Source organism: Chlorocebus sabaeus, chromosome 9, assembly GCF_047675955.1.
Source record: "Chlorocebus sabaeus isolate Y175 chromosome 9, mChlSab1.0.hap1, whole genome shotgun sequence".
NCBI lineage: Eukaryota > Metazoa > Chordata > Mammalia > Primates > Cercopithecidae > Chlorocebus > Chlorocebus sabaeus.
Window position 1 is genome coordinate 14803431 of NC_132912.1, and position 27379 is coordinate 14830809.

At 42.0% G+C, this 27379-nt stretch overlaps 1 protein-coding gene across 1 annotated transcript in view; it reads right to left on the reverse strand.

Annotated features, from left to right (window-relative positions):
• Nucleotides 1-27379, reverse strand: part of FAM107B (family with sequence similarity 107 member B) — a 257258-nt gene that overhangs the window by 127522 nt on the left and 102357 nt on the right. The window contains exon 2 of the mRNA XM_073018730.1: nucleotides 22006-22063. Within this exon, the coding sequence (XP_072874831.1) occupies nucleotides 22006-22063 (58 nt within the window). The remainder of the gene's footprint in view (nucleotides 1-22005; nucleotides 22064-27379) is intronic.

The following is a 27379-nucleotide window of genomic DNA, read 5'->3' on the forward strand; positions in this document are numbered from 1 at the left end:
ACTGTCCTTTCTGCCCAACGGTGCAAATCACTTATTTGGCTACAAAAAGCTCCTTTATTGCCTGTCTTGCCCTCTCCACTTCATAAATCTTCCAGAGGTGTCAGCTGCACAGAAGCCAGTGGCTATTTTAGTAAGTCTGAAATGATCCCCAAGGGCTTGTCACCTGCATATATCAAGAACGGCTTTTAGGTTTCAGCTTCCCATTCGTCTAAGCAAGCCTGAAAAAGAACACTCCGTGGCTGTCTCGATTTAGATGGTCCTTTCTCACCCCCACATCTCCATTCATTTATAACTCATTCTTTCTGGTTCACCGTGACCGTGATTGTAACTGAGCACAGGACCCTGGAGAGACTTCTCAGCTTGTAGGGGGATGTGGCTGCTAAAGGGAGAACCTCGCTCCCAGAGGGCTTGGCTACTGAGACGTATTTTTCTTCCTTTCTCGTTTACAAGTGGAAAATAATGCCTGGGAGGAGAATGAGACAAACAGTGGCAATTCCAATTTCCCCTAAGATAGGGTTTATTTTTTTTTTTACTATTCCCAGCTCCCAGATAAATTTTCTCCCTGATTTCTGTTACACGTCACTTTGGCTGACACATGTCAAGCTCTGAACATTGATTAAAAATAACCCACTGGGTGAAAATGAATATCATGACACAGAGGGGATTTTACTGTTTTGTTATTTTAATGAATAGAAAGGTTAACAATAAGAATCGAACTAATAGTGTTGGAAACAAGCCCTCAATTTATCTGCAGAACAGACACAACCTTCTCAGCTCTCCTCCCTCCTCTCCAAGTGATCATTCTGCAAAGTGGGTCGCCCTGAAACTCCACCACTGCCCTCTCGGGGAAGAGGGGATTCAACAGATTGTCTGTAATGCACGGCTTATCTTTCTTTAGGCTGTGATCTTGCTTGACAGTCATTAGTTACATGTGTACACATCTTACTCACTTTTAAAATTTTTTTTTAATTTCAATAGCTTTATAGGTATAAGTGGTTTTTGGTGACATGGATGAATTATATAGTGGTGGAGTCTGGGCTTTTAGTGTACCTGTCACCCGAATAGTGTACATCGTACCTAATAGGGAATTTTTTATCCCTCACCCCCCTCCACCCTCCCTCCTCCTGAGTCTCCAATGTCCACTGTGCCACTCTGTATGCCCATTTCTTAGCTTCCGTTTAGGAATGAGAACATGCAGTATTTGGTTTTCCATTCCTGAGTTACTTCACTTAGGATAATGGCCTCCAGCTCCAACAACGTTGCTGCAAAAGAAATTTTATTCTTTTTTATAGCTGAGGGGTATTCCATAGTATATATATGCCACATTTTCTTTATCCACTCCTTGCTTGATGGGCACTTAGGTTGATCGCATGTCTTTGCAATTGTGAATTGTGCTGCGATACACATATGAGTGCAAGGTGTTGATATAATGACTTCTTTTCCTTTGGGTGGGTACCCAGCAGTCCCACTGCTGGGTAGATCTGGGTAGATCAAGTGGTAGATCTACTCTTAGTTCCTTGACAGCTCTCCATACTGTTTTCCATAGAGGTTATACTGATTGACATTCCATTTTCTCCTCTTTGAAATGGAGATCTTCCTAAGATGGGCCATTCATGTTTTCCCCACAAGACATAACAGAATGTCTTCCACATAGCAGACACTCAATTACAATTACAAATATTTGTTGGTTGAATGAATGAAGGAAAGAAAATATTTTAAAAGGTACAGACGAGAAGAATTCTGGGAGCTGTTAGGCTCAATTACAATTTAGTCATTATAATTACTGTCATTCATCACCACAGTCTGGCCAGATTTTCAGTGCCACAAATTGATACTAGCCAACTGGTAGGCAGAGACGTATAAGCATCTCCTATAAAATTGCTAATTCAGGCCAGGTGCGGTGGCTCACGCCTGTAAATCCCAGCACTTTGGGAGGCCAAGGTGGGCGGATCACTTGAGGTCAGGAGTTCAAGACCAGCCTGACCAACATGGTGAAACCCCATCTCTACTAAAAAAAAAGTGCAAAAAAATTAGCCAGGCTTGATGGTGGGTGCCTGTAATCCCAGGTACTCCGGAGGCTGGGGCAGGAAGAATCACTTGAACCTGGGAGGCAGAGGTTGCAGAGGAGCTGAGATCACACGACTGCATTCCAACCTGGGTGACAAAGTTAGACTCCGTCTCAAAGAAAAAAAATAAAAAAAGATTGCTAATTCAAACAGTAAGATGGATTGCTGTTTGAAAATGAAACAAGGCATTTGCAGTCAACAATTCTGGACTCATCTCAGAGTCATATGCCATGGTCTGTACCAATGACCAATGCCCTCAGTAAGGGCTGTCTCTAGAGTAAGGGCTGTCTCTAGACCCCAAGGCAATGTGGGAAACACCCTCTAATATTGCTCCAACCAACTCATATATTCAAATATGTATTGGGATGCTGACATAGTTAAGGAAGGCAGAATTTGTTAAGTCTGCGGAAAAACTGAAAGAATGGAGCGAGAATCCATTTTTAGCGGAAAAAAAAAAGGGCGATATAAAACATTTTCTTAAGAGGTTTAGCATATTTGAAAAGATGTGCCAAAAAAAAAGTATTATTTTACTAATTCAATTAAAATGATCTCAGTCACTTCGGTATTTTCCATTTCTGGTCAGATCTAGACAACAAAGAAGGAAGTGTGATCTGAGGTAATTATGGTCTAACCAGGAGCAAAATAGGTCCCAGGCCTCACAAGGAAGCTTGACCGAAAGAGGAACAGAGCCCTTTGACTTAGTAAAACTGAACTGCTGGGGTCGAACTGACCGGCCCTAATTCGGAGCAGGTGCAATCACTCTGGCCATTTGCTGACAGGCAGCATGGACAAGGGGAAACAAAAAGCCCGGAGAAGTACTGAGTGCTAAGAGGCTTTCAGAGGCGCCTGTTGCTAGGGAACCACTTCCTCTGTGTTCATACCCAGCAAACTCAAGCTATTCAGATATCACTGGAATAATCTCTCTCAGGCTCCAAGGGGAAAAGAAATAGCTCTCAAAGCTCAGACGTCATGGTAACACTGGGAAAAGCCCAGCTTTTCCAGCAGACACCAAAGAGCCAATGATACCAGGAGAAAACCAGAAGTGAATGGGCATCTTGTGTTTTATTGAGACACAGAAGACAGGCACCTTCTGTCTGACCCCACCCAGGTGCATTGGTGGCAAACAGTGACACACCCACAACCCACATGCAATTTTATTATCAGTTCTTTGAGAGTGAGATACTGTTCTTTTCATCTTCAGAACCCACGTCATCTAGCCCAGTGCTTTCCACACCATTCTCCAAGTTGGTGGAATTCAGCTTCTTCATTCCACAAATATTTATTGAGGACTTGGTTCTATGTGCACTGCATGGATGCTATGATAGAGATTAAAAAAGACACAGAGACCATTCACCCAAAGAAGCTTCCTGATCTCAGAAACACAAATGAGGATGAGGTTTGTCTACAAATAATGGTAACACAAATAACGGCAGTACAAACAACACGGTAGGTTTCATTTGTAAACCAAATAAAAAAATTCTAAGCCCCACAACCAACTGAATGGACTCCTCCTCTCGGCCAAGGGCATTCTAAAATAAGCCTGAAACACCAGTTCAGGCCATGATGGGAATGCGTGATCAGACATGTCTCAGTTTACATTGCGCTCATTGGAATTCAGGCACAGCTGACTAACATTAGCATTAAAACAGAGACCGTAAGATTGACCAAACAGACTCTGTGTGGCAATAAGATAACAACCTGACAGACAGCAGGACCTGAAAGAAATAAAAATATTTTATCCCAAAATATATTTCTTTGACACATTTTGAAATGGTGCTGCAAAGCTGTCTCTTGTGAGGAAAACCTATATTTTACAGAGAATCCTCTTCCCTTTCCAGGTCTTTTTTCTGATCTAGGAGAGAATTAACTAAGAGTCTGGCACCTTTTAAAGTCTGTTAAGAAACATTTACCATCTAGTCTCTCTGAAGCCTGCTATCTGGAGGCTTCATCTACATAATAAGAATCTTAGTCTCCACAGTTCCTTATCTTAACCCAGACACTCCCTTCTATTGATTCCACATCTTTAGATAATAACTCAACACTTTCAACCACTTGCCAAGCAGAAAATCTTTGAATCCACCTGTGACCTGGAAATCTGCCTACTTCGAATTGTCCCACCTTTTCCAGACTGAACCAATGTACATCTTACATGTATTAATTTATGTCTTATGTTTCCTTAAAATGTTTAAAACCAAGCTGTAGTCTGACCACCTGGGCACATGTTCTTAGGATCTCCCTTGGCTCAGAATACATCTCTTCAAATTTTTTTATAGAGTTTGACTCTATAAAAAGTCAAACTCTATAAAAGTGGGCAGGCAGTGAAGAGTTAGTATTGCTGCTCTTTGGTCATCAGAGGTGTAGGCATCTCCTGTGTATTTCCTCCAGTATCCTTAACACATGGTTTCATCTCTTGGGTCAACACCTAGTCCAAAGTGGCTGCCATAATATCCTGTCAATGTTCCAGACAGCAAGAAGGAGGAAGGACGTGCTCCCTGGAGGAAGCTTTCCAGGAGCCCCACTGTTGTCAATGCTACATTCGAAGTCTTCCCAGCAAAAGCATGAAAGCCTCTTCACCTGTGTTATTGTTTTGGGTTGTAAAATCATTCTTATTTGTATACAGTTTTTTATTTTTTTCATTAGTAAGGTTATAGAAGCTCATTACAGAAAATTTGGAAAATAAATGAATTCATTCTTAACTCTGATTTTTTCTTTTTTTTGCCATGGAGTCTTGCACTGTCGCCCAGGCTGGAGTGCAGGAATCAGGGCACGATGATCTCCCTCCCAGGTTCAAGCAATTCTCCCACCTCAGCTTCCCTAGTAGCTGGGATTACAGGTACCCACCACCACGCCCGGCTCATTTTTGTATTTTTAGTAGAGATGGGGTTTCACCATGTTGGCCAGGCGGGTCTCGAACTCCCGACCTGAGGTAATTCTCCCGCCCTGGCCTCCCAAAGTGCTGGGATTACAGGCATGAGCCACCGCACCCGGCCTCTCGATACTTATTTAAGAGTAACAAATACCTATTGCATATGCATTGTGAGCATTCTGGTGTAGTTCCTCCATTCCCTAAAACTATGCATCAGTTGTTGTGTTCTGTACTTACAGGTATGGTAAACAATTTTATATCCTACTTCTTTCTACACAGCATTAAATCATTAGCTTTTTTCGATTTTGTTATATCACTAAATTTCAAGAAGTCGTATACGCTCACAGTAAAAGTGAAAATAATATTTTTTTAAAACTCAACCATATTCCCTTGCTCTTACCCTTACAATGCACTCTACTCCAATTTTAGAATGAGTTCAGTGTTAAGTGTTAATGATAGTGAAGGAAACTTCTAACGTCTGAGCTACATCCCAGAGTTCCCCAGTAGGATGAAACTCCAGTCACCAAAAGTGATTCTGTTCCTAATAAGCAATGCTTTATTGGCCTCTTTATACTACTGATGCTTCCTGAGACAACCTCCAAATTAAGCAAGCCATACTAGAATCCTTGTCTCAGGATCTACTTCTGGGGGAACAAAATGAAGACACTACTTGACAACTTCAGCTAGTATATCATTGGCCAGCCCTATCTATAAGGAGGCTGGGAAATGTCGTTTTAGAGCTTGGGCTATAACTGCACTTGACGATATTAGGATTCTCTGGCTAATGTATATGAATATTGGATAAATATCTGGCCATCTCTGCCATGTGAGATAAGATATATCCACACATGGCTTGTGGCAGTGGCTCACGTCTATAATCCCAGCACTTTGGGAGGCCGAGGCAGGCGGATCACCTGAGGTCAGGAGTTCGAGACCAGCCTGACCAATATGGAGAAACCCCGACTCTACTAAAAATACAAAACTAAAAATACAAAATTAGCTGGGTGTGGTGGTGCATGCCTGTAATCCCAACTACTCAGGAGGCTGAGGCAAAATTGCTTGAACCCGGGAAGTGGAGGTTGCAGTGAGCTGAGATTGCACCATTGCACTCCAGCCTGTGCAACAAGAATGAAACTTCATCTCAAAAAAACAAAACAAAACAGATATATCCACACAAAACCATAAATTATGAGCCATAAGAAGGGGACTGGAGAGATTACTTTTTTTGTAGGTACTTATTGACTTCCTTGAGACTGTAGAATTTGACTTGTACCCTCAGGTCTAGGTGGGATTTTAATCAGTGAATAGATACTCTGACAGTGGCGTGTAGGGTTTATAAGAACAGGTAAAGCCTGGACACAGAAAGACAAGTTAGGAGATGATGAAAATGGTTTGGGTGTAAGAGAATAGTAACCCAAACCAGAGTGTGATACCAAGACTGGAAAATTTGGAATAGGTATGAGAAATACAGCAAATGAACTCAATAAGATTCATACAGAGGTGAAGTGGAAAGAAGGAATCCAACGTGACCTTGAAGCTTGAAGCCAGGGTGGATGGTAGCACCATAAACAGAAGCTGTATAGTCAGAGAGAAGGGCCAAGTTCAAGGGATGTTTGTTGTCTTTGATTCTACCAGACTTAAACATAACGTTTTGATGGAGTGAAGTCAGATTTAAAACATAGATATTCAACTTCAAATGTTAAAAGAAAAAAAGCAGTGACTCTCATTTCTATACTTCATCTCAATCAAAGAATGACTTTCTATGCATAGGGAAAATTCCTCGAGCTCACCCTCCCGCAGAGCTCCTTCCTGACAGAAACCAGGAGGGTTAGGCTTTCTAAAGAACACCGGATCCCAGATCCTTGCTGATAAACTCACTAAGTCAGAAAGATACAAAATCAACACTCTCATAGAGAGAAATTCTCAACTCTGTCCAGATACGTATTGGTTTTTGCAGAGTTGTGGAAATGACGAAAAGTATAGGGGTTTGGACTCAGCCAGGCCTGGACTGAGTCCTGGCTCCAGCTCTTTCTTGCCATGTGACCTTGGTTAAATTAACTTTTAAAGTCTGAGTTTTCTTATCTGCAAAGGGGAGAAAATATAGCACTACTTTCTAGGGCTGTTAAGAGGATTAAGTAAAAAATCCATGTAAAGTACTTAGCATGGCACGTTATGCATTGCAAGAACACTACTTAGAAAATGTTAGCTATTGTTATTGCCATAGTATCAAGGGTAGCGTGGATCCCAGAGGTTTTGTGTTCAGTTGTGAGAAAAGACCAATTAAGATAATACGGCCCTGAATGTGCTAAAATCAAATATGGCAGCTAGACCAGATTAACTCAGGACACCACCAATGGATCAGAATTGGTAGGAAGCTGAGAAAGTTATAGTCACCTGAAGGAGTTAATGCAATTATCCACCTTCTTTAAGACTTTTCAGGTTGTTGGGAGAAACCACATACTGTGAGCCCACTTGGAGCACGGCAGTTGTGAAACGAATTCAGGCACAGAAAAAAATGTGATGCATCGACTTCTAGAAACATGGCTATCAGGGTGCAGCTTCATAACTGGCCTTGGCAGAACACAAAACCAAGAAGAGAAAACTCGCAATCCCTGAGTAGAGGGAAGGCTCCATAAATACTTAATGAATACGTGGACAAATTAAACTTGCGACCAAATGGACCATTGCCACGGTATTTACAAGTAAGGCCAAATACTAGAATCAGGCCTTCGCAACATGTGCCCTGACTTTTTGAGTCTTAGAACTGTTCTGTTTCCAAGGCTCAGCAAAAGCCAAGGGAAGTTTGTTCCTTTTATCATTTTCTCCTTGGAGAGGAAAGCTGAAAATTTCCATGATTACCATGCACACTGGAGTCATGCTTGATCAAAGACTAACTAAAAGGTGCCAGGCACACAGCCAGGCAGGCTAATGTTCTCAAAGGCAATTTCACATCACCAGCCTTGCTGAGCAAGGGCAGAAGCTGTTCTTCACTCCAGCCTCTCAGGAGCGCACAGCGGCCTCTCAGTTCCCCTTGCAAGGAAGAGCTCTGGGAGAAAAGCCCATGGTTCTGGAACTTTTCCTGAGACCTCCAAACACCTGTGCCATCGTGGTGCAAGCCAGAACTGTTATTTCTAGCTGTGCAGCCACAGCCGTCTGTGTGGTTCCATTTCCTGGTGGCAATCTTCATAGTTGCAAAATATTTTGTAATTATTCATTACTGAAATCACAAAAATGCCCCTAAAGAGTATAGTATTAGCTGCTTATACACAGTAAAATGTAACTGCAGGAAACTTCAGGGAATCGTGTCAAGATCACTGGGTGAGGTAACGCCCACAAGCTTGATGCTAGTGTTTTCTCCTGTTTCCATAGCAATGACCCCACATGCTCTTACCTGCTCCTCAGACCACAGCCAAAGAGATTTCTGACAACCAAGCAAAAGCACAACACTGTCCACACAACTGTAAATATGCAAGGAGGAGTTTCTTCTTGCCTGAAAACTGTAAGGTTTATTATTTGTTTGCGTTTCTTCCTTTTATCTCATATTTCTTCTAACGTCATAAGCCTGGCATTTAAACCCCAAATGCCTGCAGGGGCCAGGCAGGATAAGGAGGTACCAGCTAAAAAGGCAACTCCGGTTGATTTTTTTTTTTTTTTTCCACTGCTTAGGAATGCAGGCCTGGTTTGGCTAGTTCTTACAATTTCTCAAGAGAAATTGGAACCTAGTTTTTTACATGAAATTTTCCAGTTTTTTAAAACATTGGCAACCAATTTTCAAAAAATTCACAAGTCACAAAAACACATCTACAGCTGAGTTTGCTCTGGTTGTAACATCAGTCATAAGCAGTTGAAATCACCTTTAAGGTCTTCAAACTTCGTATTTTCTGAATGTCTGTGTGGAATATAGGCTGCATATTAACCCTAATTATTAATTATAGCTATGTATTAATTCATTAATGAAAGCCATAATTCACTGGAGAAAGGTCTTTATTAACATACTGCTGCTGCATTTGATTATCTCTTGCTCTCATCATCAATCTGTGGTGAAGGATAAGAAACCAGAGGTGATCTTAGCTAGTTTCCTTTAAGACTCTTTTCTTAGCTGTTGTTTTTATAAGGCTCAAAACAAAATATCTGATTATGTATTCCATTTCACACAGAACCAAACAGCAGTTAATCCAAATATTTTGGCCCACATTGGGTAATTCAAAAATAAATGATTTTATGATTTAAATCCATTCTTATGCTCAAATAAGCACGTTCAAGTTGAGGTGAAATACAGCAGTAACTAAGTAGATACGCTTTACCATAGTCAACTCCAAGGTGAAAAAATCCCCTTCCCTTTCACTAATCATTAAGTGCCCCTCAATGGAGGCATAGGATAGAACACTGCGTTCAGAAAAGGTCAGAAAACTGTGTTCAGAAAAGGAATTTTAAGAAGCTTGAGAATGCTAGCATTTTGACCAGTCAGTGGGGTCGTGTCTTAGTCCATTTTACATTGCTATAAAGAAATACCTGAGGCTGGGTAATTCATAAAGGAAAGAGGTTTATTTGACTCATGGTTCTGCAGGCTGTACAAGCATTGCACCAGCATCTGAGGCAAAAGGGGAGCTGGCGTGTGCAGAGATTCCACGTTGAGAGAGGATGCAAGAGAGAAAAGGAGGTGCCAGATTCTTGAACAATCAGATCCCATGGGACCTAAGGGTGAGCGCTCCCTCAATCCATCAAGATTGACACGAAGCCATCCATGAAGAAGGATCTGCACTTGTGACCAAAACACCTCCCTTTAGTCCCCACCTCCAACACTGGGGATCAAATTTCAACATGAGATTTAGAGGGGACAAATATCCAAACCATAGCAGGTAGTAAGTAGTCAAAGAAGATAGTTTGCCTTTAGTGTTTTAATTATTTTTGATAGGTTTTCTTGTCTTTTTTTTCTGCTATCTCAGTCAGGCTCACAAATGTTGTTTTGTTTTGTTTTGAGACGGAGTCTTTCTCTGTCACCCAGGCTGGAGTGCAGTGGCGCAATCTTGGCTCACTGCAACCTCCGCCTCCCGCGTTCAAGTGATTCTCCTGCCTCAGCCTCCCGAGGAGCTGGCACAAATGTTTTAAAATATGTTATGGTTGCATTCAATATGGTGATTGTGCCAAGGGACCCTCTCTTAGTTCAGGTTCCCTTAGAAGCAGACCCTGAGACAGGGATTCAGGGGGAAGCAGTTCATATGTGAAGGGAACAGGAGGAGAGGTGGGGAGCCGGGACAGGGGAGGGAAAGCAGCCGCCACAGGATTTACGCAGCTGCTACTCCTGTAGGGACTGGGACTTAACCCTCCTGGGGATCCCTGGGAGCCAGCTCCACAGCTACCTACCCGAGGGCAAGTGAGCTGCGGTATTTATTCACAAAGTCTGATCAGGGATTGGGTGACAGTTACTCCTCAGGGGATTGAGGCAGGTTCTGGGGTAAGAGGAAGCCTTTACGGAAAGGCATGCAGGTGCCAGAAGTGGGGTCACAGGCACTGAAGTGAAGGGCAAAGGGAGAGGGGCTGGGTGCTGAGTGTCGGCCATGCACTCCAACTTCATCAGCTCCTCCTCCCCATCCTTGATATAAACAATTGATATTTTCTCATCTTCCATAAAGTGCTGTGCAGGAATGACTTCAGGACAAGTCCTTTAGTGTCTTTTCAACCTGTTCTGGCCCCTGTGCTCCTCCTAGATACAAATTCTGGAGCAGCAACTGATTTACCAGGAAACACTGAGGAGTAGAGCAAGGTATGGTGGCTCCTACACCACCCCGAACCAGAGGGTGGGGCATGCGGGGCCATAAAGAGGCTGACTTCACAGGGAACTTCCAGGGCCAAAATTTCACTTCAGTTAAAGGTTTTCAGGAAAACATGGGTAAATAGCAAAAACAATGCCAACAACAACCATCTCTGAGATTTGAAAACTTTGGATTTTCTCTCTTGGGAGTCTTTACAACCATTGGTTGAAATTTCTAGATGACAATTTCCACCTTCCACGTCATCAGAACGGAAGGAGAAGTGCACTCCGAGGAGACAGGTGATTGGACATTCGGGTCCCTGGCATGCAATATACAAGTACATCTTTTTATTCCTATGTGGGGGAAGGAAGTAAGAAGTGGGTAGAGAGATTCCTTCAGGACGGAAACATTTAAAGACCATCACTTTACTTCTGATTTTGGATGTTAATGTCACCTTCAGAATTCCTCCTCCTCTAAGGAATTTTTACAAAGGGCCAACACTAAATTTTAAACAAATATTAAAAGAAAGTGAAAGAGTGTAGAAACGCATCTTGTGGCACACACAAAAAATTAGGCAATTCTGCTGCAATTTGTGCACACTGAAAATTTCATTCGTGGTAACCGGTAACTGGTTCACCTTGCAACCTGGGTAAACTTCTGGAAAGTTCCATGCCTCCATTCCCACTGTGTTATGAAGACATAGGATTGGATGGAGAAGAATAAGTAATACTAAATAGACTACTGAGGTGTCCCATGGGTGGGTGGGCACAATGTCAAGGCTGAACAGCTTGCTGCACAGGTGCAGCTCAGCTCCCCTTTAAAGCACATGTGCCCAGTCCACCACCAACACATCAGGCTTACTTTGAATACAGAAGACTAAATCAAACCCTCATTTTATGTATTTTTGTATTTTCTCATTTATGAACAATAAATGATCTGTTAAATTTTCTAAACAGAAAAATCTGGAAGCGATTTGCTCTCTGCCCATGTAGAGAGGAGAAAGCACAGATTGCTCTCCAATGACTCTGAGGAGGATGAATGCCAGGGTTTTCAAACCCTGGGTGGTAACACCACTTGACAGATTCGGCCTAGGAGGTTGCTGAGTACTTGGAGATCCTATCTCATTAGCCTGACACCTTCTCAAGGCAAAATGGCAGAGGACTGGATGTAGATTGGTACATCTTGAATAGGCAGGCCAGGAAGTCTCCCTTCACTTCAGACCCGGAGCATACCATTGCTGGCCTTACCCTCCCAAAGACAGACACCTCCAGCCCCAAATCCCCACCCCACCCCTGGTCACCAGAGAAACATCTCCTTGGATTCTAGGGCAATTTCGACGGACTTAACAGGTGGAAAAATATCTAGAACCTAGATAGAAAACCAACCAACTTTCTCCTACTTACACTTAATAATGCAAGGTCTGTAAGTGCATTCTAGAAACATTTTCTTTTTGTTAATATATATTACAGCCCATGGCTTCTTGTTCACTGGTGTTTTAAGTTCTTGGAACAGGGTACGTATCACTTGCACGTCTATGTTCCTCTAATAAACCTCCAGCAACAAGCATGTTGCCACCCTCACTTTTTTTTTCTTTTTTTTTTTGAGTCTGGTCTCACTCTGTCGCCCAGTCTGGGTGGCACGATCCCAGCTTACTGCAGTCTTGGCAGCCCAGACTCAAGAGATCCTCCCACCTTAGCCTCCCAAGTAGCTGAGACAGAAGCCACACACCACCATGCCTGGCTAATGTTTTCTCTTTTTTTGTAGGTTGGGGTTTTGTTATGTTGCTCAAGTTGGTCTCCAACTCCTGGGTTCAAGGGATCCACCCACTTCGGTCCCCCAAAGTGCTGGCATTACAGGCATGAGCCACTGCACTCGCTTAACCTTCATTTCTTGGGAAGAATTTATACGGCAGTGAAAATCCAATTACTATTATCTGAAATAGAGACAAAATGATGAGATTCTTTAGACTAAAATGCAAGCTATGATAGTTGAGTCCCATAAAAGAGTTTAGAGACCAGGTCTTCACTGAAAGTCATCATCTACAACCCTCAGGAGCATTTCCCCTAAGAAAAGTCTTCCTGTGACCCCACAGACTGTCCTAGGGTTAAGGGAACAGAAAGAAAGTAAACTCAGGACAAAGGAAGTACATTTAGCATCTTGAAGGCTAGACCCATGCCTGACTCATCTTTGACTCTCCGTGGATCAGCATGGTTTGCTTTATATGTGTTAAGTACCCAAATAAACAACAGTTTTTATATCAAAGTCACGTTGTAAACCAGACTCAATCATTCATTCACACATGCATGCTTTAGCCAAACAACCATTACTTTTCAGTTCCTACATAGTCCAAGCATTGTGCGAGGAGCTGGGGGCAGAAAACAAAGAGAAAAAGACGTAACATCCAGTTTCTGATTCATCTGCTTCACTTGATCTTAGCCAAAGGTCAAGAAGTGATTGATGCATCTACTTGCTTCAGCAAGATTGAAAAGAGCAAGTAGTCATTCCCCATTTAATAAATATTCATTGAGGGCCTCCTATATGTCAGGCTCCATCCTAGGCATTCACTATATTTGCAGCAGGACACAAAATGGTCAAACATCCCTGCCTTCATGATGCTTACCTTACAGAAGGGGAAGATAGACAAAAAGCAAGTGAATTATATAATATGTGGATAGTGACAAGTGGTTTCAAAAACCAAAACACACGAGGAAGTAAGAGTTGAAGGAAAGGTTGCAGTTTTGCAGAAAGTGGTCAAGGAAGTGGTCACTGAAAACAAAGACCCGACAGAAGGAGCTGTGATGACCAAAAAGTACCATAAAGAGTTTGGGGACAAGGTGTTCACTGAAAGTCATCTACTACCCCCAGTAGCATTTTCCGTAATAAAAGGCCTCCCATGAACCCTCAAACTGTCTGCCTTGGCCGGGCGCGGTGGCTCACACCTGTAATCCTAGCACTTTTGGAGGCTGAGGTGGGTGGATCACTTAAGGTCAGGAGTTAGAGGCCAGCCTCACCAGCATGGCAAAACCTTGTCTCTACTGAAAATACAAAAATTAGCTGGGCATGGTGACACGCACCTGTAGTCCCACCTACTCTGGAGGCTGAGGCAGGTGCCTTGCTGCAGGGGAAGGGGCAGAGGTTGCAGTGAGCTGAGATTGCCCCATTTCACTCCAGCCTAGGTGAAAGAAAGAAACTCCGTCTCAAAAACAAAACAAAACAAAACAAACAAAAAAACTGTCTGCCCTAAGGTTAAGGAAGTGGAAAGAAAGCAAACTTAGGATAAGTTTCCCTTCTTTTTTTTCTCACCTTCCTATCTCAACGGTTTTCTGTTCATCTGTGGCCAAAGACTCAGAAAAATCTGTATGGTGGCCAAAGACTCAGAAAAATCTGTATGGAAGATAAACAACTCTTGTGCAAAATTAGAGAGGTGTGTGACTGAGATAAATAGTGGGTTCTGATGGAAACTGCACTGTTGACTGTTCTCCCACGACATGAAAGTAAAAGCAGACACTTTGTCTGAATTGTCAGAAAATGGGTCTCGTTTTGTCACCTCCTGAGATGCCCAGCAAGGAGATCTGAACACCAAGTGTCATGGACCTCCCCGCAGAGGGGCTGGCCTCGTGTGCACAGCAACAAGGAACTGCTCAGTGGAACCCCAGTCTCACTTCCCCATAGAAGTTACAAAAATACCTATTTTTTTCCTCATTGCATCCATTTTTAGGTAAAGAATTTTAACTGTTTGGGGTTCGTTACTTCACACTTAAGAAATCTACAAACCACAGGAAATGAAACTTGACTAAATGCAGATGACACAGACAGCCAACTCTGAAAATGTACTGGGCTCCCCTCAGTTCTAGATGACCTTTAGCAAAAAGAGGGTGTTCTGATGAAACCCTTTGTAACCAACTGCCTCCAACTTACAGGATTCTCCCCTCATATGACCAAGCAGTGTAATCTTTGAGGCCCTGGGAGCACAGGTTGAGTGCAACCTAAAAGAGAATAAGGATTCCACAAGGTCTTCTGGAATGGTGCACAAATTGGAAAGTTGTTTCAGCATTCAAAAAGACTTGGCCTGTTTCTAAAGCAATGCATGGTTTGAAAGGAATGGCAATTGAAGCCAACATTTTTCAAACACATTTCACTTAAAAAAAAAATGGTCACTAGAAAGAATGTAACTTATTTTCAAAAAGAATTCTATCAAGGAAGCATGGTTGGCCCATTCATCCATCTCCCTGCCCGCAAAGGAATGAATGAATGAAGACAAGATGTGCCACCTCTGAAAGACTGTTAATCTCCCTCTCTCTATAAAAGTGCTACTATGTGATTTCTACTCATTTGATTACAAATGAAATTAGTAAGTGAAGGATCCGTAGTTTCCATATGTCACCTATAAACCTGAGTCTTTGTGCTAAAATTGTTCAAATGTTCAATTGAATCTTATCCAATATTAATGCCTTTGCATATTGCATGTAGTATATATACATGGTGCTTAGCTTGTTCTGAGAGCCCATTTGGTGGAATAAGAAGAGAGTAAATGTAGCCTCATTCTAGAACTTTATTTCTAAAATGAAAAGGCAGAGCAATCCATAGAAGGCTCTAGAAAGGAGCACATACCATGGAAAGGCAAAAAGGAAAGAGATGCTACCCAGGTCATGTGGTTTGGATTTGTGTCCTTCCCCAAATCTCATGTCAAATTGTAACCCCCAATGTTGGAGGAGGGGCCTGGCAGGAGGTGACTGGATCATGTGAGTGGATTTTCCCCTGTTCTTATGATAGTGAGTTCTCACTAGATCTGGTTGTTTAAAAGTATGTAGCACCTTCCTCTTCACCCTCTTCCTCCTTCTCCAGCCATGTAGGACCTGCCTACTTCCCCTTCACCTTCCGCCATGATTGCAAGTTTCCCAAGGCCTCCCCAGTCATGTTTCCTGTACAGCCTGAAGAACTGTGTTCCAATTAAATCTCTTTTCTTTAAAAATTATCCCGTCTCAGGTAGCTCTTTACAGCAATGCAAGAAAGGACTAATTCACCAGAGAAGTGTGATGGTTGATTCTCTGTGTCAAATTGACTGGGCTAAGGGGTGCCCAGATTAAACGTTATTTCTGGATGTGTCCATGACAGTGTATCCAGATGAGATGAACATCTAAATCAGCAAACTCAGTGAAGCTGATCACCCTCCCCAGTGTAGGTGGGCATTACCCAATCTGTGGAGGGTCTGAATAGAACAAAAGGGGAAAGGGGAAGGAATTCACTCCTTCTGCTTTCTGTGTGACTGCTTGAGCTGGGACATCAGTCTTCTCTGCCCTTGTTCTGGAACTGACACCATTGGCTCTCCTGGTTCTCAGGCCTTTGGACTTGGACTAGAATTTCACCAGTTGGGCTCTTGGATCTCCAGTCTATAGAGGGCATATCGTGGGACTTCTCAGCCTCCAAAATCATGTGAGCCAATTCCTCATAACAAATCTCCTTCTATATCTATGTCCCAGTGGTTCTGTTTCTCTGGAGAACTCTGACTAGTTCAGGAAGAGAGTGATTTTGGTTTTGCAGCTGCTGAGATGAGAGGCACAAGCCCAGGTGAGAAAAGGTAAACCAGCGACAGTCCCTGTCCTCAGCAATTTCAAATAACCGGCTCACCCTCAGAGAGTCATGTAGTGAGGCTTCAAATTGTGCCTTCTTGCTGACATGCAGTTCTCTCTGTCTGTGGCATTGTGGCCTTTCCCTCGTCATTATTAGTAAAGGATCTTTGTTTTAGTCTCTATTATCAGAACAGCATCCTGATCACATCATAGGAACTCTTAAATATGGAAAACTTTCCTCTGCAGGGTCTCCACCCAACGTATCACCATTACCTCATTCTTCCTTCTCCCTATGTGGAGTTACAAACATAGCCCAGGTTCAGTTTTTTTATATGTTCTTTATTTTTGCATTGAATATTATATAGAAGGGATTGCAAAGCATCTTTAAAAATGGCACCTTCGAATAAAGGACCTCACCTCACTTTTAAACAGACATAATCCCTGCTTTTGGGGAGCACACAGTCTAACGAAGTCTTCATTGACTGCTCCCATCATTTAGGGCCTTCTATGCTCAGGTGAAGGAAATGACCAGCCACACTGTGTAATTGCTGCTGGAGGCAATTCTCCCTACATCTGACCTCTGACCTGCCTTGGTTGTTTTTTTGTTTTGTTTTGTTTTTTGGTTTTTTTTTTTTTGAGACAGGGTCTCACTCTGTCACCCAGGCTGGAGTGCAGTGGCACAATCATGGCTCATTGCAGCTCCGACCACCTGGGCTCAAGTGATCCTCCCACATCAACCTCCCCAGTAACTGGGACCACAGGTATGTGCCACCACGCCCAGCTAATTTTTTTAATTTTTTTTTTTTTGTAGAGACTGGGTCTCACCATGATGATCTCTGTCCTTCTTTACCTGTTTGTTGATGTTTAAAATCCCTTTCATAACCACCACATCTTTTCATTCCATAAGTAGATCTGAGGCTTAACATACCAATAGGCTGAAAGAGGGGACACAGTGCACCAAGGTATCTGTGCTTGAGTGCATGCCATTCTGATGATAGAGAAACTGGGAAGCGAAGGTGTAGAGGAAGGAACCCCACTGTGATGGTTAATACTGAGTGTCAACTTGACTGGATTGAAGGATGCAAAGTATTGTTTCTGGGTGTGTTGGTGAGAGGGTTGCCAACAGAGATTAACGTTTGAGTCAGTGGATTAGGGGAGGCAGACCCACCCTCGGTCTGGGTGGGCACCATCTAGTCAGCTGCCAGCATGGCTAGAAGAAAAGCAGGAAGAAGAAAGTGGAAAGAACAGATTTGCAGAGTCTTCCAGTCTTCATCTTTCTCCCGTGCTGGATGCTTCCTGCCCTTGAACATTAGACTCCAAGTTCTTCAGCTTTTGGACTCTTGGACCTACACCAGTGATTTGCCAGGGGCTCCCAGGCCTTCGGCCACAGACTGAAGGCTGCACTGTCAGCTTCCCTACTTTTGAGATTTTGAATTCGGACTGGCTTTCTTGCCCCTCAGCTTGCAGAAGGTCTATTGTGGGACTTCTCCTTGTGATCATGTCAGTCAATATTCCTTAATAAATTCCCCTTCATATATGCATCTATCCTATTAATTCTGTCCCTCTAGAGAACTCTGACTAATACACTCACTGAGGAGGCTTGGAACATAGAAAGGGCAGGTATGATAAAAAGATAAACCTCATCTCCCTGCAGAACCTGCTCAGCACTTCTCTTGCTGAAATGGGGCACCCATTGACAATTCATCAAATTAAAAGGAACTTCTTATAAATGGGCTAATGTATCCACGAAGCTTGTATATCCACAAAATGACGAGGAAATGCAACCTGATCCCGGGAAAGGCATTGAGGTTCCATCTTTCAATCACCTACTAAGAAAGGTCTCCAATGTACACAGACACAATTATCTGAGGGCAGAAGACAGTAACGATGGTGGTAAAGACAGAGCACACTCCTAACTGGTCTGTCATTGTCACATGGGTGGCTCCTACAAGTATTAATACAAATTATGGACCTCAGGATGAAGTGTTAGATGCCCAAGACTTAGATCATCAGTCACAAAATAATAATAATAATAATAAAAACAAATGAGCTGAACTCCAAGTAGGTATCACTTGGAATTCAATTTACAGTATTTGGGTTTTGCTTTATAAACACCCTGGCTTACGTGTCCCCCTGCACACGTGAATTTCATCTCTATCCTTCAAGGCCCAGCTCTTATGGTGCATTCTCTTGAAAAACTTCCTGGATTCCTCCAGCTGCATTTCTTTCACCTCCTTAGTGCTCCCCGGCTCCCGACTCATGTCTCTGTTTCAGCATATGCTGTATCCCACCTTTTGTCCTAGCTCTCTGTGTTCATGTTTGAAAGGCTCCATTTGACTAAAGCTCTGTGAAGGCAAGACTTTCACAGTACCCTGTTTTCTCTAAAACTTACATTTTACTAGTTAAAGGCTGCCATTTCTCTATAACTCACATTTTATTTGTCTAATGGCTGTATTTCTCACTTTCCATACATTCCAGGAGGCTGGAGTCATGTCTGTTGTATTTACCACGCTAAATACGGTCATGTACCATGTAACAATGTTTTGGTTAACGGGAAACCACATATACAACCGTGGACCCGTAAGATTATACTACTGTATTTTTTGCTGTACCTCTTTTATGGTGAGATATGTTTAGATACACAAATACCACTGTGTTATCATTGCCTGCACTATCCAGTGTAATAACATGCTGTCCAGGTTTATAGCCTAAAAGCAGTGGGCAACACCATATAGCCTCAGTCTGTTGTAGGCTATACCGTCTGGGTTTGTGTAAGTGCCCTCTGTGATGGTCACACAATGACAAAATTGTCTAGTGACACATTTCTCAGAATGTATCCTCCTCCTCATTCTCAGATTCATGGCTATATAGCATAATTCCTATTACAATATCTAGCACATAGACATTCAATAAAAGTTTTTTGAGTGAATATAGCATATATTCATACTTCTCAAATAATTTAGCAGACACAACTTATACCTAATAGGATTTTAAAGAATGGTTAATCAATATGGGAGATCTGGATAGAATGATCTAGAACTAGAAACACAAGTACACCCAAAGCAAGATGCAACGCAAATACACACATTTAGGAATAAATCCTGAATAAAGAGGAAGAGGAGCTCTATAGCAAACCCCAAAGTCAGTGGATCCAAGCATTTTAAAGAAATAAGGAGGAACTGCATTTTCTGCTTGAAATTTCCACTTAAACAACAGCATTGTTCGATGTTTTTGAAGAAAGTAAAGTAATAAGCCTTCTATTCTTGTGTCAATACTCTAAAACCATACCAGTTGATCACAGAGAAATCGGGATTACAAATGTCTACCTACATTTCATTTGTTCTTTTCTGCAGAAATTATTTTCAGGGAGATGTCCAGCTCCAAATGCATTTGCTGAGGGAAATCCTCACCACTTTGCTGAATCTCTAGTAACACACACTGAGGGCCTAAGGAACTGGGAACCCTAGCAGAATTTTCAGAATGGGATGTCTAATTTCTCATCCAGAGGTGTCATGAAAGAACTCCATAAAGTCATCTCATTTCTTAGAAAGTCTTTAGTGAGTAGTGATGCCTTCCCACCATGTGTGAACAAATGTTCACAAAATGTAGTAGGCACTATGCCAAGAGAGCAAATAAAAGCATTTATAACAGCAGCTGGGAAATTCAAAGCCTTTGCGTTGGCTGAATTTGCATTGATGCAGCCAAGACCATCCTCCCAACCTTATTCTGTAGCCGAGAAGTGAAAGATCAAGGGCAAATGTGCAAAAGTGGTGCTCAGAGTCATTTTCAAAGGTATGATATGTAAACTCCACCACTGCCCCTACTATGCCCCTCTTATGAAAGTAGGCTTTCAAACTCCAATCTTCATTACAAGTATCATCAACCCCAAGGGGCCTTCTTTGATCCTGCTTCCCAATGCAAATTGAATTGCTCCTTCCTCGGTGCTCCCAGCAGCACTTTGATTATATAGATATTTTCACATTATTTATCATATTGCAAATATAATTTGTTGTCTTGAGGGCAAGTGCCATGTCATATTCTTTTTTATATCCCAGAAATTTAAAATAGGCATAGTGTTGGCCTATGCCAAACCTACCCCACCTATACCCCCACTACAGACAGGAAGAGAGTGCCTTGCTCATAATGGACATCAGGGGTCACTTAACAAAAATTTACTGAATTACTACTATGTGCCAGGCACTGTCCAAGGTACTAGGGATGCCATTAAACAAGACTATTAATGTCCTTGCTCTCTAAGAGACAATATTGCAATAAACCACAGATTAACAGAAAGATTATTTTGGATCGTATATTAGGCCATTCTCATTCTGCTATAAAGAACTGCAAGAGACTGGCTAATTTATAAAGAAAAGAGGTTGAATTGACTCACAGTTCTGCAGGGCTAAGGAGGCGTCAGAAACTTACAATCATGGCGGAAGCGGAAGCAAACACGTCCTTCTTCACATGACAGCAGCAAGGAGAAATGCAGAGTGAAGGGGGAGCAGCCCCTTATAAAGCCATCAGATCTCGTGAGAACTCACTATCATGAGAACAGCGTGAGGGTAACTGCCCCCATGATTAAATTACCTCCCACTGCGTCCCTCCCACAGCACACGGGGATTATGGGAACTGCAATCCAAGGTGAGATTTGGGTGGGGACACAGAGCCAAACCATATCAGATTGGAATGAGCATCATGAAAAAAAAAATGTGTAATGGGATGAAGAGTGATTTGGAAGAATGCCAAGATGGTTGGGAAAGTTTTCTCTGGGACAGGATGTTTGAACTGAGCCATCTGTACAAGGATCTGCAAGGGGAGGGTGTTCCAGGAAGAGGCACTAAATTAAAGCAATGTTGGTAATTGATGGGGGTACAGGGAGCCTGGGAGGGGCTGGGTGTAGAGGGAAAGGGTGGAGTTGATTAATTGCTCATTCTGTCTCCTTCATCTATACCAGAGTAGGATGCTACTTTTCCTCTCACTTTGCATACTCTTTTCATTACCACTTCCAATTTCTTAACTCTTTTCCCTAATTTCCATTAAATTATAAGAACATGAGCCTTTGCCAGCAGGAAACACATCTGGAGCCATCTTCTAACACCGAATCACATAAAACACCAAACTAAAACTAAAAGCCGTTGGTAAATAGAGGCTGAGAGTATTAAGATTTAGCTTTCATTATTATTAGGTCCATTCAGCTAATGTTTATTTTATGACGATTACATCTCATTATCATTACAGATCTTAGTCACAAACCAAGTTATAAATTCACTCGTCATTTATTTCTTTCCACATTAGCTCCTAGGGAGTCCTATTGTGGCATAAATCACTTCAGCAAAGCTGTGTACTTGACCACTCACAAACATAAAAATCCCCCAACAAACTTATCTAAATAATGTTTCCCAAGAAAATCATAAATATTTCAGTAAATAACGATACTTCTTAGTTTAGCATTACTGAATTTGAAATTTTTTCATCATTATCATCATCTACTTCTTTGTAACTGTTTGTTCATCAAGAACTGTAATCAATAAAAGAAAGAAGACAAAGAAGAGAACGAGCTATTTTCTGCATCACAACCAGATTGTCCAGATGTCGTGCCTGGAATACATCACACGTGACATTTCTAGTCATGTCTCCAGTCATTTGGAACATACAGGTTTTCCTTTGCAATCTGCAAAGCTTTAGGATGCTCCAAGCACTTCTGTCAGCAATAGCAGCCTGGAAAAGGAATCATACAGAATGTACTCTACCTGATGTCATCTTCTGCTCCAGCTCGAGGCACTTACGTTCTTCTTGAAATTCTTCTTCCTAAGCGCCCATAGAACAGAAAAGCAGGGAGAAAGTAAAAATAATTCATTAATGTAAGGCAATATTTTTTACAAGCCTGCTAATTAATACGAGATCAACACCTGAAAAACTTAAACCATGCCTTAAAGAACTGAGGTTTTGGACAAGCTACTACAAATCAACAATAAATGCCAAGTAGAGTAACTACAGGAGCGTTGGGCGTCACAACTCCAAGGTGCTTTTCACATGGTAGTGTCTATGCACGTTGTCCCTGGAGTGGTAAAACCCAGGGGCCCACTGTGACTAATACATTTGAAGGCACCCGAGACTTAGAAATGATGGTGACGGTTTTCTGTTTGTTTGTTTGTTTTTTGAGGTGGAGTCTCGCTCTGTCGCCAAACTGGAGTGCAGTGGCGCGATCTCGGCTCACTGCAACCTCCAACTCCCTGGTTCAAGTGATTCTCCTGCCTCAGCCTTCTGAATAGCTAGGATTACAGGCACGCACCACCACGTCTGGCTAATTTCTTTTCTTTTCTTTTTTTTTTTTTTTGTATTTTCAGTAGAGATGCGGTTTTACCACGTTGGCCAGCATGGTCTCGATCTCCTGACCTCATGATCTGCCTGCCTTGGCCTCCCAAAGTGCTAGGGTTGCAGGCGTAAGCCACCACGCCAGGCCAGGTTTTTCATAAAATAGAAATGCCACCAGCATGGTTGAACAAAGAGAATTATGTTTTGTTTTTCATTGTTCGAGGAACTGATTTCATGTACTTCTGAAAGTTCCCTCATTATTCACAGTTCTATTTCTATCTCTAAGAAGGTAGGTGTACACATTCTTCTCTGAGTCCCGGTATGATACTCTTTAATGACAACGGTTGTCACTGCTGTAACACTGATAACAGTAGACCCCATTAGAAATGAGAAGATAAATTAAGAGGAATATCTAAATAATCCTTTTCTAATTTTGCTTGCAAGATGAGTTTATGCCAATTAATTTATTTGTTTTTCTGTTCATTAAACAAATATTTGTTGAGTGTCTGCTATGGGCTATTTCTGTGGGATCTTAACCTTTAGGCAGGATACTTTCTAACATCCCTTGAATTATACTGCAGGAAGTTACCTACTCAGCTTCCTTCCTAGCCTGGCAGGAAGGCTACGTGCTTACTTTGTTCTTTCTAAGAATTTAGCCCAATAGAATATATGCTAGACCATAGTAAAGTATATGGGTGTAGGGTTCCATAAATAAAAACTGGGGCTATTCTATAACTAGAATGAAAAAGTGGAATTCAAAAACTGATATTATTCATTATAGGGATACTCTCTCAAATTTTTCCTAACTTTGCCAGTTCTCAGTAATATCTCATCTGGATTAGAACCCACCAGATGCTAGGGCTCAGTTAGTAAGATAAAGAAAGGTCCAGGCTAGGTGCGGTGCCTCACGCCTGTAATCCTAGCACTTTGGGAGGCTGAGGCAGGCAGATTGCCTGAGCTCAGGAGTTCAAGACCAGCCTGGGCCACATGGCAAAACCCCACCTCTACAAAAAATACAAAAAAAACTTAGCCAGGTGTGGTTTTGCCTGCCTGTAATCCCAGCTACTTGGGAGGCTGTGGCAGGAGAATCACTTGAGCCTGGGAGGTGGAGGTTGCAGTGAGCTGAGATTGCACCACTGTACTCCAGCCTGGGCGACAGGGCGACAGAGTGAGACTCTGTCAAAAAAAAAAAAAAAAAAAAGGAAGAAAGAAATGTCCTTTTCAAAGGAAAACAGTATATCAAAGGGATATCTGCACTCCCATATTTATTTGAGCACTATTCACAAAAATCAACCAGAGCATCCATCACCAGATAAATGGATACATAAAGAAAATACAGTAAATATACACAATGGAATACTACTGGCCACAAAAAAAGAATGAAACTCTGTCATTTGCAGCAACATGGATGAAACTGGAAGTCATTAAATGAAATAAACCAGGCCTGGAAATATAAATATCTGTTTGCCTTTCTCATGTGTTTTTATTCTTGTTGCATGTTCTTACTCATATGTGCGAACTAAAAACGTTGATCTCATGGAAATAGAGAGTAGAATGATAATTAACAGAGTGAGGGAAGGGTGTGGTGTGTGGAATGAAGAGAAGTTGGTTAATGGTTACAAACATACAGCTAGACAGAAGCAATACATTCTAATGTTCATAGCAGAGCAGGGTGACTACAGTTAACAACAATGTGTTGCATATTTCATAGTTGCTAGAAGAGAGAACTTGAAATGTTCCCAATACATAGAAATCACAAATACTTGCATGATGGATATCCTAAATGCCTTGACTTGATCATTACACATTCTATGCATGTAACAAAATATCACGAGTACCCCATAAATATGTAAAATATTATGTATCAATAAAAATGTTTTTAAAAAGAAATGTCTTTCTTAATTCATAAAAACTGGTTTCATTAAATTGCCATAAGTATCAACTTAGAAGTGAATTGATTTCACCTGTGTTGGGAACACTTGCTTTTCCAGAGATCAAGAATCATCTCCAAATTTTCATCATCAGAGACCATTTCCAAAAATGTGTCCTACTTTTAAAACCCATGGAGTAGTATTGGCATAAGCAATTTGGGTAAATAAGGCCTCAGTTCAATGATCTCAAATGTATGTGTTATAAGAAATTTTAATGAAAATTGCCTCCAAAATTACATATTTGAAGGGGATATGAATTAATAGTAGTATACCAAAGAATGTGTAAATAACAGAAAAGCCCCATCACACAGCAAATAAATGCAGTAAGTCATTTCTTGTTTCACAAGGCCCGACAGAACAGTGTGTAATGAACCACGAGGAGTTATTTTATAATACAGCCACAGGGGAAGTCTCTTGAGAGGCCGAAATAATCCAAATAAAGTCATTTTCAAGATGAAAAGACTCTTCCCTTTGAGCCAATAAGACTGTTTACTTTTTTATTGCTCTGAATTCCAGAACTGTGAAATAACATAGCCCTTTAGCTCTTCTCCAAACATATTTATTACTCCATCTTAAATAGCCCCTCCCTAAGGTTTCCCTTTGACTAGTGAGAGTTGCAAAGTCCCGCAACAATCTGCAGAGGGAAGGATGTTGGAAATGCTTTTGGTTGGAGAGCTCTCTGCACAGAATAAACAAGCATCTGTCCTCAATAGTATAAACTATGTTCTATTTAGAGAAAAGAAGCTGAGCTCCTTCAATTCTTGTGTCTCTTTTCTTCAGCGCAAGTCTGCAATTTGCTGAATGCGTTCGTAGTGGCTTTTTCCCAGCAAAGCTAGAATAAAATGACAACAGTCCAACTGTAGTAGACATCTGTTGATTTTGCTGCCTGGTACTCACTCACTCACTACCTAGTAAGTGCATCCCGATTTCCTCCTTAAAGCCATCTCATCCCATCTCATCCCACTCTTAAGGAACTGTGGTTTTCTGTGCTCCATGAAACCGACTCCTTCCCCACCACCCAACTCCAGGGGTGGAACATGTGACCCAGGCCTGTGCCCATCAGTCTGTTGCATTTCCCTCTGATTGGTAGAGTGGTCATGTTCCAGGATTGTTCCTTAGTTCAACTAAAGACAGAGTTCTTTGTCCCATGACCATGAAAATTAAGGCTTGCAGACAATTTGAAAAAGCTCGCCAACAATTTGAATGGTGAGTAAGACAGGGTTTTATTGGGTGGAAAGGAAGAAAAGGGGGAAACAGGGACTTTTGCTATGTCAGTCTGGCTACAACCCTTCCTGATGGAATCCCAGGTTACACACAGGAAGAGGAGGGGCCAGGCTCCTCCCTGATGCAAATGGCAGGAAATTCCCGAGGCTCCACCCCAAGTGGGCAGGCTGGTTGGAGGTTTTCTGGGGACCCCCTCTCATCTCGCTGTCTGAATGTGACCCACTCAGGGTTAATGAGACCTAATGAGATTTTTCTCTGGACTTCTGGGAAAATGACTCCTGTTCTCACCCACTGGCCCTGAAACCAGAGACAGGGGTTGTAGCTGCTACTGTAGCCACCACCTCGTTATCACTTGCAGGTGAAACTGAAGCCCACCCAAAGGAAGGCGGAGCCCAGAGATGCTCCAATGCTTTCTTCAGTTGATATCAACTAAGCCCCAAATTCAGCCACGCCTGAAGCGAGATTAACCCTGGACTTTTCTGCAAAATCCAGCTAATACACTCCCTTTTATTTAAAACAAACAAACAAACAAACAAAAAATAAACAAAAAAAAAAACCTTTGTTTTTTAATCAAACTGATTCCTATCAGGTTTTCTGTCACTTCTAAAAGAGCGAGTCCTAACTGATACACCAGTGTAAGAACCCTAGCTCTGGGAAACCGGGAGTCAGGTGTGGTGATCATTAGTTCTGTACCTCCCCTGCCATCATGAGTTGTTGTTGTTGTTGTTTTCTGTTTTTTTTTTTTTTTTTTTTTTTTTTTGAGACAGAGTCTTGCTTTGTTGCCCAGCAATGGCATGATCTCGGCTCACTGCAGCCTCCACCTTCCAGGTTCAAGTGATTCTCCTGCCTCAGCCTCCTGAGTAGCTGGGATTACAGGCACCTGCCACCACGCCCAGCTAAGTTTTGTATTTTAGTGGAGACGGGGTTTCACCATGTTGGTCAGGCTGGTCTCAAACTCCTGACCTCAGATGATCCACCCGCCTAGGCCTCCCAAACTGCTGGGATTACAGGCATTAGCCACCATGCCCAGCCCCATCATGAGTTTTACATGCTAATCAAATCAAATGTGACCATGATGATGTACCAAGAAGGTACTATTAAAATTTGTCAAACAAATGGACTTTTTATTTACAGTCATGTGTTGTCACTTAACAACATGAATATGTCCTGAGAAATTCATCACTAGGTGATTTCATCATTGTGAGAGCATCATCAATTGTCCTTACACAGACCTAGGTGGTATAGGCTACTCACACCTGGGACAAATGGATTAGCCTATTTTTCCTAGGCTGCAAACCTGTCCAACCCATTAATGTACCAACACTGTAAGCAACTGTAACACAATGGTAAGTGTTTGTGTTTCTAAACATAGAAAAGTACAGTAAAAAGACAGTTTATAACGTGATGGGACCTCCATTCTATATGGGGTCTGTTGCTGACTGAAACATTGTTTTATGGCTCATGACTGTATTTCCCTCGAAGACTAATCCCAAGATGCCTCATTGAAAGGGCATGTGAAACCACAGTAAGTTTACACTTAGGGAGTTCAAGGTAAGATTTTGGTAGAAATTAGTTTCTTTTCCTAAGATTCACCTGATTGAACATTCGTAGAAATAAAGAAAGAAGGAAGGAAAAAAAAAATTTAAAAACACAA